This window comes from Dromiciops gliroides, chromosome 2 (assembly GCF_019393635.1).
Source record: "Dromiciops gliroides isolate mDroGli1 chromosome 2, mDroGli1.pri, whole genome shotgun sequence".
NCBI classification, from domain to species: Eukaryota; Metazoa; Chordata; class Mammalia; order Microbiotheria; family Microbiotheriidae; genus Dromiciops; species Dromiciops gliroides.
In genome coordinates this window covers 9,346,294-9,360,175 of record NC_057862.1, presented here as the reverse complement: position 1 = coordinate 9,360,175, position 13,882 = coordinate 9,346,294, and the positions used below count along the sequence as shown (strand labels likewise).

Genomic DNA, 13,882 nt, shown 5'->3' with positions numbered 1-13,882 from the left:
TTTAGCACTGAGACTGGGCCTCTTCTGCCGATCCCCTTCCTTTGTTCCATGCCTCGTGCTCCTTTATTTGGCTCATGTGAGCAAAAGAACCATCCACCCTTGGTGGACAAAATGTGGACAAGTCGGGAGTGGTTTGGAGCTATTACAAAGAGGAGCCGCTGTCCCACAGGGAATGGGAATGCCCATCTGTTTATACATGGAGCCGTGTGCTTGGTTTTTATTTTGGTGAAAGATCCGGGAGGCAGGTTAGGACTATTTAGAAAAGGCTAAAAGAAGCAGAGAAAAGGATGAAACTTAATAAAAATTAGGTAAGTAGGGGCAACTAGGTGGCAAAGTGGATAGAGCACTGGCCCTGGATTCATTAAGACCTGTGTTCAAATCCCGCCTGAGACACTTGACACTTACTAGCTGTGTGACCCTGGGCAAGTCACTTAACCCCAATTGCCTCACCAAAAAGAAAATTATGTAAGTAAAAGTTTAAAAATCTGTAAGTCTATTTTTCCTACAATGCATTTCATCTTGTTAACTTTCAGCTCAATTTAATTTTGTCACCTGGAGGATGCCAAATATGGCACACAAGCTATTGATGAGGCCTCCGGTCCACATGGAGGAAAGGGACCCCAAATCAAGAGTTTTAAAATCATTACCATCAGGTCTGACCTAAATATTTTTCCTCTTCTTTCCTACCACCTACCTTATTATTAGGAATCGTACATAGCGGTGCACAGTTGCCTGGTGAACATCTGTTTCAGGTGGAAGCTGGAAAATTGAAAAGGAGGCTGAAGGGAGGGATTTCAAGGGAGTCCCAAGCACCTGAGGACATAAAGCCTGGGCTTTGTTAGGTCATCAGAGGGGTGTCTGGTCCACAGCTTTCCCTGGGTGTCCTGGACACAGCACAGTAGCCCATAGGGGGCAGACTTGCAGAAAACAGCCAGGCTGACAGATCCTCTGGCAACCCAGGCTCACGGGCAGAGAAACACAGGTTGTTCCCAGATCCAAGATGCCCTCCCTCCTCACCTCTCCTCTACTTGGCTACATTATCACTTTGTACATATCTCCCCAGGAAAAGCTAAGCTCCTTGAGGGCAGGGATAATGTTATTTTTCATCTTTGTAACTCCAGCACTTAGTAGGTACTTAATAAATGCATGTTGAAACCCTGAGGTTTCACCTCACATCCTGAAAACTGGCAAAGATGACAAAGATAGGAACAGTCAAATTGGTGGTTTATGAAAAAATAGGCACACTTGTACATTGTTGATGGAGTTGTGAATCAGTATAACCATTTCAGAAAACAATTTGGAATTACGCAACAAAAGTAATGAAATGCCCATATCCTTGGATTCTGCTACTAGGCTTATTTCCCACAGAGACCATTGATAAGAAGAAAGTCCCTATATAGACCAAACTTACAGCAGCACTTTTTGTGATGGCAAAGAATTAGAAATAAAGTAGGTGCCCATCATTGGCGATATGGCTAAAGAAGTGTAATGGAGTATAATTATGCTAGAAGAAATGACAAATATGATAAATACACAGAAATGGAAAGATTTCCATGAATTTATGCAGAGTGGGATAAACAGAGACAGGAAAACAATATGCACGACTACAAAAATGTAAATGGAAAGAATTACTACCCAACAACCCAAAATGACTCTTGCAAAATTACAAAATTATGAAGAACAAGCCTGGCTGCAAAGAAGAGATAGGAAGATGCCCCCAGCCCAGCCCAGCCCCGTGCAGGGTCACAAGTATGCTACATTGTATCTATTTCCAGACTTTTTGGATGTATTGATCAATATAGCTAATTGTTTTTTCCTTTACAAATATTATTTGTGTTATGGCATAGCTCTCTGAAAGGGGAAAAGTGAGGTATGCTGGAGACATTTTTGCTCATTAAAACCCCCCAAAAGATATCAATAAAAATTTATTAAAAACAAAAAGTTACTGATGAATAAGTTCAGGATTATCGCTGCATCTATATCTGAATCATAGGATCTACGTCTATCTAAAGATAAAGTTCCAGAAGGACCCCAGTGATCATCTAGCCACCTCACTGGCCTCACTGAGACTCAGGCCAGCCAAGGTCTCCTGGCTAGACAAGGGCAAGTCAAGACGAGCACTCCATTCTCACACAGAAAGCATGAAGGCGACGCCTTGGCAATCAGAAGATCCTAGATTCAGAGCTGGAGGGGGCCAGTCTTCAGGACTACGTGCCCAGCACTCTCCCCATGACACTACACTGTCTCTTGGTGCAATTCACAGGTAGGATACAAAGTCATTTCATTCTCCCCCTGGAAGGAGAACAGCCACCATGGTGAGAGAGGGAACCTGAGAAGACTTACATGAACTGAGGCAAAGTGGAATGAGCAGAACCAGGAGAACACTGTACACAGTATCAGCAATATGATAACAATGATCCCCTGTGAAAGACTTGGCTGCTCTGATCAATACAATGATCCAAAACAACTCCAAAGGACCCATGATGAAAAATGCTGTCTACTTCCAGAGAGAGAACTGATGGACTCTGAGTGCAGAATGCAGCATTTTTTCCACTTTATTTTTCCTGTCTTTTCTGCAACATGGCTAATATGAAAATAAATGTTTTCATGACTTCACATGCATAATTGATATTATATTGTTTGCCTTTTTAATGGGTAGGGAAGAGCTGGCCGGAAGGAGAGAATGTGGAACTTAACATTTTTTTTTTTTTTTAGTGAGGCAATTGGGGCTAAGTGACTTGCCCAGGGTCACACAGCTAGTAAGTGTCAAGTGTCTGAGGCCGGATATGAACTCAGGTACTCCTGACTCCAGGGCCGGTGCTCTATCCACTGCGCCGTCTAGCTTCCCCGAACTTAACATTTTTTTAAAGGAATGTTGAAAATAAATCAATAACAAATTTGAAAAAGAATAACTACCCTTCACCAATAGAGAGAATTTCTTTCCCAGACATTCCCTACACTACTGAGATCACAAGTTGAGTTAGAAAGAGCAAAATCCTCAACAGAATATATAATAATGTTGTTGTTGTTGTTTAGTTGTTTAGTCATGTCCAATTCATGGCCCCTGGACAATAGCACACCGGGCCCTTCTGTCCTCTGCTGCCTTTCAAAGTCTGTCAATGTATGGGATGGTTCTCATGCTCACGTTTCCATGCCGCCATCTGTCCCTCTCATTCTCTGCCAGCCCCTTCTCCTTTCTCCTTCAACTTTCCAGACATCAGGGTCTTTGCCAGAGAGCCCTGTCTTCTCAATATGTGGTCAAAGGATTTAAGCTTCAGCTTCCGTATCTGACCTTCCAGTGAATCATCTGAATTCATTTCTTTAAGTATTGACTGACTTTATCTCCTCTCTGTCCAAGGAACTCTCAAAAGTCTTCTTCAGAACCACATACCTATATAATAGGAGCTGGAATAATTCCCTCTGGATATAGTCCTGTAAGATCTCCCAGGGCCTCCCTTTCCTGACAATCCTGTGGTGGAGGGAGCAGGCCCCTCTAGGGAACTCTAGGGCTTGACAAATTCTCTCCACAGACATGGGACTCATTGGAATCTCACCTCCAGCCTTGGAAGGCAACATGTCAGGAGGTGTTCCCATCCATGTTTTATAGATGAGGAAACTCAGATTCACTTAAAACCTTCCATCAATCAGCATTTATTAAGTGCCTCCTGTGTGCCCATTGATATGCTAGATGCTTGGGATGCAAATGGAGGGGGCAGGGGGCAGGGAGACAGAAACCAAAAAGTTATATACACACAAGGTGAAGAAATCCAGATATATACAAAACAGTCAACGACAAGTTAAAGTTTGAGAGGAAGGGCACTAACACTTGGGGGGAATCAGAAAAGGCTGAAGAAGATGGCAATTGAGCTGTGGGACTCTGTGGTCAGGTGGGAGACACTGCAGGTCAGGGTATGGCCAACGCCATCCCTGTGATGGGAGATGGAGGGTCAGGTTGAGGAGCTGAGAGGAGGCTGGGTTCACTGTATCAAAGAGTATGGGAGGGAGAGTGATATCTAAGGAGGCTGGAGAGGTGGGTAAGGATGGGTTTGACTGAGCTTTAAAAGCCAAACGGAGGAGCTGGCGTTTTACCTGAGAGGCAACAGGACAGGAGTGGGCCGAGTAGGGGAGTCACATGGCCAAACCTCTGCTTAAGGAGGCTGTGTTTATGAGTATATATTGTATATACACACACATCTGTGCATGTGTGTATAAAGTGCATATCTGTGAGTCATCTGCATAGAGATGATAGTCATAGGGCCTAATGAGCTCACTGAGAAAGAGAGTAGAGGGAAACAGGAGCAAGTCCCAGGACAGAATCGTGGGGAACATCCAGTGAGGCGTGTTGTGGCTGATAAGTCCTCAGAGGAGATGGAGGAGGAGTCACTCCTATGACGAGAACCAGCAGGGGATGCAGAGAGAAGAGTATGCAGGGCAGAAGAGTGATCAAAGGGTTAACAGCTGCAGAGAGGTCAAGAAGATGAGGATGGAGAAAAGATCTGGAAATTCAGGGGCTGCTGATAACTTTGGAGAGAACAGCTTCAATTGTGATGAGTTCAGAAGCAAGACTGTCAAAGGGTGTGTGTGTGTGTGTGTGTGTGTGTGTGTGTGTGTGTGTGTGTGCACGCGTTGCATGACAGAGACAGAGACAGAGACAGAGGAGAGGAAGAGACACAGAGAGACAGAAAGACAAAGAGAAAAGGAAAAAAGGGGAGGGAGGGAGGGGGAGAGAAAGGAGAAGGAGGAGGAGGAGGAGGGGGGAGAGATACAGGGGAAGACGAGGGAAGGGGAGAGAGAGAAGAAGAGGAAGGAGGAGGAGGAGAAGGAGGAAGGAGAAGGAAATGAAGGCAGCTTTTCCAGGAATTTGGATGGGAAAGACAAAGGAAGATATAGGACAATAGCTGTGGGGCAAGTAGGGTTGGGTCTAGTGAAGGTTTTGTTTTGTTTTTGTTTTGTTTTGTTTTTTAAGGGTAAAGGAGACTTGGGAATGCTTGAAGGCTATAGGGAAGGAACCAACAGATAGGAAGAGGTTGAAGATTGGGGAGGAGGGAGAGGATTGGTGTTGTAACCTCATCTGCTGGCAAAGACAGGAAGGCATGGGATCAAACACACGTGTAGTGGCGCTGGCCTTGGTAAGGAGAAGGCCATGGAGAAGGCGAGCCAGGTGATGAGCTCTTTGGCAAAGGAGGGTGAATGACAAAGGGTCAGTATACAAGTTATCATCACTTGGATTGGGGGAAAAATGTGATTAATTGTACTTCAGAGTAGAAGAAATTGCTGAGTAATGGAGGCAAAGGGAAAATCTGGAAGTGGCAGTGGAGAGGAAGGAATTTTCCAAGTTCTCCTCTAGGACCAGTGTGTGAGGGCATGAGAGAGGGTTCGCTCCGTGCTGGAGGGGACGGCTGCCCCTCCTCCATGGTGATTGGGTGAGGGTAAGGGGGCAATGGCAGAGGGAGCTGGTTATGGAGGCCCCAGACCTGCTGCGGAAGCTGCCCCTCTTCCATGGGATGCAACAGATTTCCCCAAGATCGATTGTCAGACTAGGAAGTGTCTGAAGGCTAATTTGAAGCACACAGACCCCAGAGAAACCCTGGGAAGCCCTTCAAGAAATCATGGGAAATGAAAGGGAAGAGGCAGGAGGGGAAAGGCACACTGATGGGGACAACTGAAAAATGGAGAAAACTGGACAGATTCCCTGAGGGGTCTTGACAGGAGGGACTGAAGAAGCATCAGATTATGTGGCACATGGAAGGGAAGAGTGAGGGATACAGAGTGAGCCCGTGGATCAGGAAGGATTCCAGCGGCAGCTTGGTGCCACAGTGGATAAAGCACCCGCCCTGGATTCAGGAGGACCTGAGTTCAAATCCAGCCTCAGACACTTGACACTAGCTGTGTGACCCTGGGCAAGTCACTTAACCCCCACTGTCCCGGAAAAAAAAAAAAAAGTATTCCAGCCTACCTCTACCAAAAGCCTGGACCCTGGACAAATCATTTAACTCCTCAGGTTTTAGACTGTAAGCTGAGGAATGGTTGTTTTATCATTAGCACGCATAAATCTTAACTTGGAAGGGACCTCAGAGGTCATCCAGTCCAGTTCTTTCATTTGGTAGATAAGGAAACTGAGGACCAAGGACTCGTGAAGTGACTTCCTCAAGGTCACACAGAGGATCCTAGATTAGAGCCCGAAGGAATCTGAGAGGTCATGTTGTTAAACCTCCTTGTTTTAGAAATGAGCAAGCTGGTCTCTCTGGAGGTTAAGGGACTTGATCAAGATCACGTAGCTGATAAATGACGAAGGAAGTTCCCTTCACAGATGAAATTTCAAGTGTGTCCCCTCCCAACTTACAAAGTAATAGATTAATTAAAATGTAAATAGCTAATAAGCATAGTACTTTGTATTGATGTTTAAGGTTAAGTTTCTAATAAAACCATTAAAAAAATTAACCTAAGCAAACTGATTAAGAAATATATTTTTTAAAAAGGAAACATTCTAAGGCTGAGCCTGCATGTTTATAGATGTTCCTGTCCTCTGCCAAGGGCATCAAAGGTTGGATTGTGTTCATTTTTCAAGATTCTTCAACATAAAGTGTGATAAATACAAACGTTTACGACTTGCTACCATACAACAAGGCTTTTGAGAATTAATTGGGTCAAGCTTAAATAAGCAATTAAAAAACTGAGCAGGATTTATTTGGGGGATTTTGCTCCTCTAATAACCAAGGTAATGCACTTAGCCTGTCCCATTTCTTGGAAAATGAGGAGGGGGTGTGCTCACCATTGGCAAACTGACAACCAGCCCCATTTCCTCTCTTCTTGTTGATAGGTCTATAGAATTCTCATGCCTTGCATGGGATGCCTTGGGGAAAAAAAAGTCCGCATCTTCATAAAATGTCTCCCAGCATTCACCACACATACCCTTGTCAAACTTAATTATGTTTTTAAACATTTCTAGGGCATATTATCGTTTCAAAGTGTTTTACAATCAGTTTTATTACTTAATAAAGCTTTTAATGGAGAAAAGTTGTACAGTAAAATTATTACGCATATGCAGCATTTAAATTTTTACTACCGTTATCTTTACATAATTTTCCCAAGTGGAGGGAGAGCAACTTGTTTTGAGATCCTCTAAATTTAAAGCTTCCAAACAAAAGTTTCCAGATGGGAAGCAAGGCAGGTGCATCTCTGTTCCAGCCCTTTCAGGTTATGGACAGAGCTCCGGCAGGTCATGCCCCCTGGGCAGAGCCAGGACGGCTGAGCTCCAGAGAGAGGCGCCCCAGCTGAATCCCAAAGCCAAGCTCAGCCAGAGCCCCACAGTAAAAAAAAGCTGGGAAGGAAAGCCCCAAGTGGCTTCCCAGTTCTCTGTTCCCCCATAACTGCATGCGGATCTCTTCCCCTCCTGGGCAAAAAGAGAATCATGCTCATCATTAACTAACGACAACCACTCTCCTGTCCATCATGCTTTAAGGTTCTTATAGGCCCTTTCTATCAGTTATCCAAGAATCTGTCCCTTGTGTGACCCAGTCAGGTGCACCCCCAGGGCACATCCAACCCCTCTCTGCCTGAATGTTTCTCCATCGGCTGTGGCAAGAAAAATTCACAGGGTCATTGAATTAGAATCGGAAGGGGTCTCAGAGGCCAATGAGTGGGTCCTCCTCATTTTATAGATAAGGAAACCTAGAGTGGCCCGTGTCCCACAGCCCAGGGTCACACAGTTAGTGAAAATCTGAGACAGGAAGTAAGCCCAGGTCTTTCTTGGAAGTCCAGGGTCTCACCCACTACACCATACAACACCGGGCGGCCAACCTCCTGGTGATGAACTCCTGGACCATAAATCAGGCTGATTCCTGGATAAGAGATTCCCACTCCTTCACCAGGTCCAAACACCAACATTTTCCATAATGCCAAGCTCTGCCAGGGCCTGTCATCTGCTGGCACCACTTTGGGGAAGCCTGCACTTTTCCCCACCCCGTGAAATAGTGTGGGAGAAAGTCTAGGAGAAGGGAAAGTTGAAATCAGTGATTTCTAAAATCATCACCATCAGTAATCATCATCATGATGACTGGTGTTTCTGTGGCCCAGTCTCTACATCTGGCTTCCATGGCCAGACAGCTAATGGAAGAAGAGAGAGTGCAGGCCCCCATCTGGACTCTCCCACAAAGCCCGGTGTGTTGTTTCCCTAGCACCAGACACCCAAAGGGCTGACTGCACATTACCTTTTCCATCCACGTGTTGGATTCTGTGTCAGCCCAGCCCACAGTAGGATTCATTCGTAGAAGCCTATTGTTCTGACCCTGCTGCTAACAGTCTTTGATATGAAAAACCAAGGGATGGCAGAGGCTGCAGCCTCCAGGATTGGAATTGGTTTTTCATTATGAAATAGAGCCTAGCTGCTTAAAGACTCATGGGGCTCCAACAGTTTGCTCCTTGTGTATTGGGTGAGCCATCCATTGCCCCATGGTTGGATTGAATCGAACCAAGGGGGAACCACTGTGCCCATCACTCACCTGCTGCATAGCTCCAGCCTGGGATGTGAATGGACAGCTGATTGGGGTGGCTAATGGTGTGGTACATGGCCAGACTGTCTCCTTTCATCTTCCCTACTGTTAGGTGATTTGTTCCTCTGCCGGCGTCACAGAACTCTGGGCTTCCCAGGGGAGGCGAGCTGCTCCAGGGACACGGGGGATTCCCTGAAGCTATTCTGTGCCAAGGCGGGTTTTCCTTTGCAGGGCTCTCTTGGAAGCCTGTGTCCCAAGCCGGTTGGGCCCTGGTCTCGTTTTGCTCTGCATACTTCTGGCTCGGTGGATTGTCTCCCATGGCCTCCTCGGTATTAGCCATGCGATCTACTCCATCTGGTGTTAATCCGTGAGAACTACAGTTCAGGTTGAGGGACAGAACGGATCTGTGCATTTTGGAGCCGCTGATGGAAGGTTGGTCGAGAGGTATGGAAAGAGATCTGTCTAAGTAATGGACAGTGTTGGAACACGGCTGAGACAGGCGCAGGTGAACGCAGGAGCTAAACAGGAGGGGGACTTTCTCCCCGTGACTTGGGATGGCCGGGGGCATCATCGCATTCTCTTTATTTTCAGGGTTCAAAATCCAGCACGGATGACCTTCACACAGCTGCCTGGGAGGTCCAGAAGCCTTGAATGGAGTTGCCAAGCCATTTGTGGAGCCTTCCCGACCATGTAAGAGTTGGTGGTGAGGACCTGGCTCCTGCCTGTGGGCCAAAGCTGTCTGGTCCACGAGTCTGTCCTTGGCCCCCCACTTGGAGCACACGGGGTCAACAGCAGGACTCCACATCTGGGTACTGGCCGGAGGAACAACTCGTCTGGCTGTGATGGTGATGGAGGAGAACCCTTTTCTTGGGTCAGAATCCTGATTCTCCTCTTGGGGAGGCAGCTTAGTTCCAGAGCCAGCCTTCTTGGAGGCTGTGTGGATTCCCATGGTGCCAGGACGCAAGGAGAAGGCTTGGTCTATGGGAGTTGGACTGTGCCCAGCCAAGGCCTGGTTCATGGGATGAATCTCAGGCTGAACCATCATGCACTGGCCTGGCAAGGCATTCTTCTGCAATCGACGCTCATCAATCAGCTGGGACATGAGGAGGGATGAAATCATCCTTGTTTTCTGGGACGCCAGAGTCTCCTGTAAATGACAAGAGACAGATTCTTATTCAGACCCTTTCCTGGAACACGTGCCGAGTCCTTTCCTAAGCCAGTGTGATGCCCAAGAGCATCGATCCAGCACTCACCGCTCTGAGACACCCCTCCTGCCTTGCTTTCTGCCCAGCAGTAACGTGGGCCCTAACTCCTCTCTCCCAAGTGTTGGGAAGAATTTGGGAGGGGGGGAGAAACTGAAGAGATTTGTGCAGAAATTAAGTATTTCCCAACTGGGAACCTGACAGATTCACTGACTTTCTCAGCTGGGCAGCTGGACTTGGGTTTGCTTATCCATGTCTATGACAGCATCGATTGTCAAACTCCAACAACAACCCCCCCACCCTCGCTGCCAGCCCCTCAGCTCGTGGATATGCCGGCATTGATACCCTGAAATATTAAAATGTGTCTGCCTAGAAACAGAGGGAGAAGTGCCTGGCCTGGGTAGATGGTGACTCTGTCATAAGTTGGTGTGTGGGAGTCGGCTCAGCGTCCTGTCCACACAGGTCTGCTAGGGTGATGAAGAAGACCCTCCACCCCCCATGCCTCCCCCTTCCCCCAGAGATCCAGGGAAACACAGAGATTAGGCCAGCATCCTGAGTTTCCAGTCTCACTCCCTAGCCAGATCCCTGTTGCTTAGCATCCCCAGAATTCAAGGCAGCCAATGAGCAGGAGTGATTGACAAGAGCTGAGCCTAATTTCTTCTGACCCAAACAATTATATTATCTATCAGGTTAGATGATGAACGGCTTGCTCCGACAAGACAAATACAGTGCTCTCAGGCAAAATGAGCAGGTGCAGAAGGAGGAATTCGGGGTCTGTCTATGTGAATAATACAGAAGAAGGACTCGATTATACTTGCAATCAACAATGTTCTGGGGCTCAGTGTGCGGGGGAGGCTCAGAGAAAACCCTGGGGCTGTACCATTGAGGACCTAACCTGGTCAGGGCAGGCCAGCCCAGAGGAGGCCACACTCTGGCCTCCTCATCTGAATTTGTTTATTCTGCTCATTTAGAAAGGCCCGTGGAGGGGCCTGGGAAGAGCGAGCCCGCCACCTACGTTTCTGGAGACCCATTTTCACATTCATTAGACTGTTTTCTTGTAAAGCTCTCCAGGCAATGATCCTCCATCCAAAATTATGGAGCTACATTTATTGACCACCCACTGAGTGCGGAGAGGCTCGGGCTCAGGAAGCTGGAGGGATGACTGATGGGTGGCAGGCAGAACCGGCACAAACCAGACAGGGAGGAGGGGGAGGAAGCAAGCTCAGACCTTGTTCAAAAAGGGAGAGAGGGGTGGGTTGGGCGTGAGAGGGCAAGCGTTCAAAGCCCTCTCTGCCACGCACTGAAGCCCCCAGGGCCCCCTAGCCGGCTCCGAGACAGGGTCTTTCCTGATTCTTCTCAGTTGTTGGGATTCTCTCCTTCCTGTGAAATAGGGTCATCGATCAGGAGCGCTAAGGGACCGTCTAAGCCAAGACCTCATTTCACAGGTGAGGAGGTGGCCAGGGAGGTCTACTAGTTTGCCCAAAGTCACACAGCCAGCAAGAGTCAGGTGTGGGGAATCGCTCTCAGGTTCCCTGACGAGAAACCCACCACAGGTCTTTGCATAATCATGACAACTAATGATGATAACGAGTGTTCAGAAAACATTTTAAGATTTACAAAGCACTGTGTACACATTATCTCACTTGATCCAGATAACCACCCTTGGGAAATCGGTTATTATACATAGATGTGGAAACTGAGGCAGGCAGGAGAGAGGTGACTTGCCCAGGGTCACTCAGTCAGGAAGTATCTGAGGCTGGATTTGAACTTCAGGTCTTCCGATGGTAGATAGAGGGCCAGGCCTCCAGTCAGGAAGACTCCTCTTCCTGAGTTCAGATCCAGCCTCAGACACTTCCGAGCTGTGACCCTAAGCAAGTCACTTCACCCTGTTTGCCTCAGTTTCCTTATCTGTCCCATGAGCTGGAGAAGGAAATGGCCGAGCCCTCCAGCATCTCTGCCAAGAGAACCCCAAAGTGGGTCACGGAGAGTCAGACAACAAAACTTCCTGACTCCGGGCCCATCCTGCCCCCACTTGGACACCCAGCTGCTTCAGATACTTGACAATGATCATTCCCTCCTCACCTCCCACCCCTGCATTCAGCTCAGATGGCATCACTGAAGTGTCTCCCACGTCTCAGCCTCTGATCCCACGAAGGCATTTTGAGCAGAGTCTTATTATCCTCAACTAGACAGAGACGTTGCTGGGGGAACAGGTGGGTGCCATGGATTGTGAGTCTCCTGGAAGCACTGAAGAGGCACCGAGTCCAGTCCTTTCATCTGACTTCCAAAGCGGGGTCTCAGGCCTCCTGTAGGCAAAGGGCAGTAAGCTCCTACATCTAGAACTGAAGGACGTCCGAGACAATGTTGTGCAACAGCCTCATTTTATAGATGAAGACACTGAGGGTCAGAGAAATGAAGACACATAGTAAGAGGCAGGATTTGAACCCAGGCCCTCTAACTTCAGAGCCACATTCTTTCCATGTTTCTTTCCACTGCTTCCCAACGACTCCATATTTGCTTAGTTGATATTCAGTATTTAGTTATCTGTGTATTTTCTCCCTTGTGGCAGGTGGGTGGCATAATGGATGGAGCATTGGATCTGGGGTTCAAATCTATCTTCTTACTAGCTGTGTAATACTAAGCCAGTCACTTAACCTATCTGCCTCAGTTTCCCCAACTATAAAATTGGAAGCATCATGGCACCTACTGCTGTGAGGATCTCACAGTTCACTTCCAGCCTTAGGCCTCTTAGAGGTTTCAATGACTTTTCAGAGTTCAGCTTCCTTTCCAGTAACTTTTTTGGTCAGATCAGGTGATTAGTTTGACAGCTGAGTGGAAGATAGCCTGGAGGGAGGAGAGACTTAAGGGAGGCCGACCATGCTGAAGGCATGACCTGACAGGGCCTGCACGGGCACAGCAGCAGCATCAGAGGGAAGAAGGAGGGGGTGAAGAAGAGATGCCAAGAACATACATTTGACAGAACTGTGGAGCTGATTGCATCTGAGGGGTGAGGAGTCCTGGGTAATATAGAGATTTCGAGCCTGAACAGATGGGAAGAGGACAGTGCCCTCAAGAGCATTCAGAAAGTTCTCAATACAAGAGGGTTTTAGTTGGGTTAAGTTTAACAAAGCCGTGGGACATCCAGTTGGAGATGGCCAATGTTCAGCTGGAACTTGAAGTGGACAAGTAGATATAAGCATCACTGACTCAGAGGTGACCATTCAGAAATCATTCATCAATTCTTTTTTTTTAGGAGTTAAAAGACAAAAAAATCTTTATTGCATTGGAAGAGGGAAAATAGACACTTCTGCTAGGGTCTTCTCTGATAAGAGGAAGTGCACTGCAGTGAGACTGAACCATGAGAAATGAGAAGGTAACAGCAACAATGAGGCAAGTTCGATTCATAGCAGGGCTCCATGAAGAAAATGTGGCTCCTACTGGTGCTTGTTCTAATTCAGCACCACCTGGATCTGGTGGGAAGCCCTTCTAGGGTTTTGCTGCAGCAGAGTTCATCCACAGGGTGAGTGCAAAGGATTGTTGTTATGCCAGTCTCAGGGAACAGCTTGCTTACTGGGCCTTAGTTCTGGAAAACAGAATGTCTCCCATGCTTAATTGGAATTTTTTGAATAGTCAGATTCCAGGAGGCAACATTGAAGGGTTGGTGTCAAGTTGGAAGAATGTTTATGATGGACAGTCTCAGGGATTTAAACCTGGTTTATACTGATAAAAAAATCTACAAAAAACATGAGCTCAACCATGAACCTCCAACCTCTGCAAAGGTGTGGGGTAAGAGTATCTTCCAAAATATCTCTCCTTTGGGTCCATGCTTGTTCTTCGTAACTTTCTGACACCCATTTTAAAAAATTGCTTTGTGTCTGTTTGTTTCCTTGAAGTAGGGATAGTAAGAAAGTTGTCGGTCTGTTTCTGCAAGAGGGCAGAGGGTTAGGTAGGAGAAGTGAGACTGATATTCTCAGTGTGGCTAATTCCCTTCCATCAAGTTCTTCTAAGGGGATGGGAAAAGCAAGAAAGTAAAATGGGGAAACACTGGGACCTCCCACCAAGACAAACGATAAACACTATTTACAAGAGTAGTCTATTCTAAAGTACATTTTTATAGATATCTTTTGTCCATCTGATGGCCCCCCAGCAGTTAGTTCCTTCTTGTTTTTGTTTGTTTGTTTGTTTGTT

General features: G+C 47.0%; 1 protein-coding gene across 3 annotated transcripts in view; it reads right to left on the bottom strand.

Annotated features, from left to right (window-relative positions):
- C2H10orf90 (chromosome 2 C10orf90 homolog) overlaps positions 1 to 13,882 on the bottom strand; it is a 251,954-nt gene that overhangs the window by 62,425 nt on the left and 175,647 nt on the right. For all 3 annotated transcript variants that reach the window (XM_043986524.1, XM_043986525.1, XM_043986527.1), the window contains one exon: positions 8,502 to 9,639. In XM_043986524.1, coding sequence (XP_043842459.1) covers positions 8,502 to 9,639 — 1,138 coding nt within the window. The remainder of the gene's footprint in view (positions 1 to 8,501; positions 9,640 to 13,882) is intronic.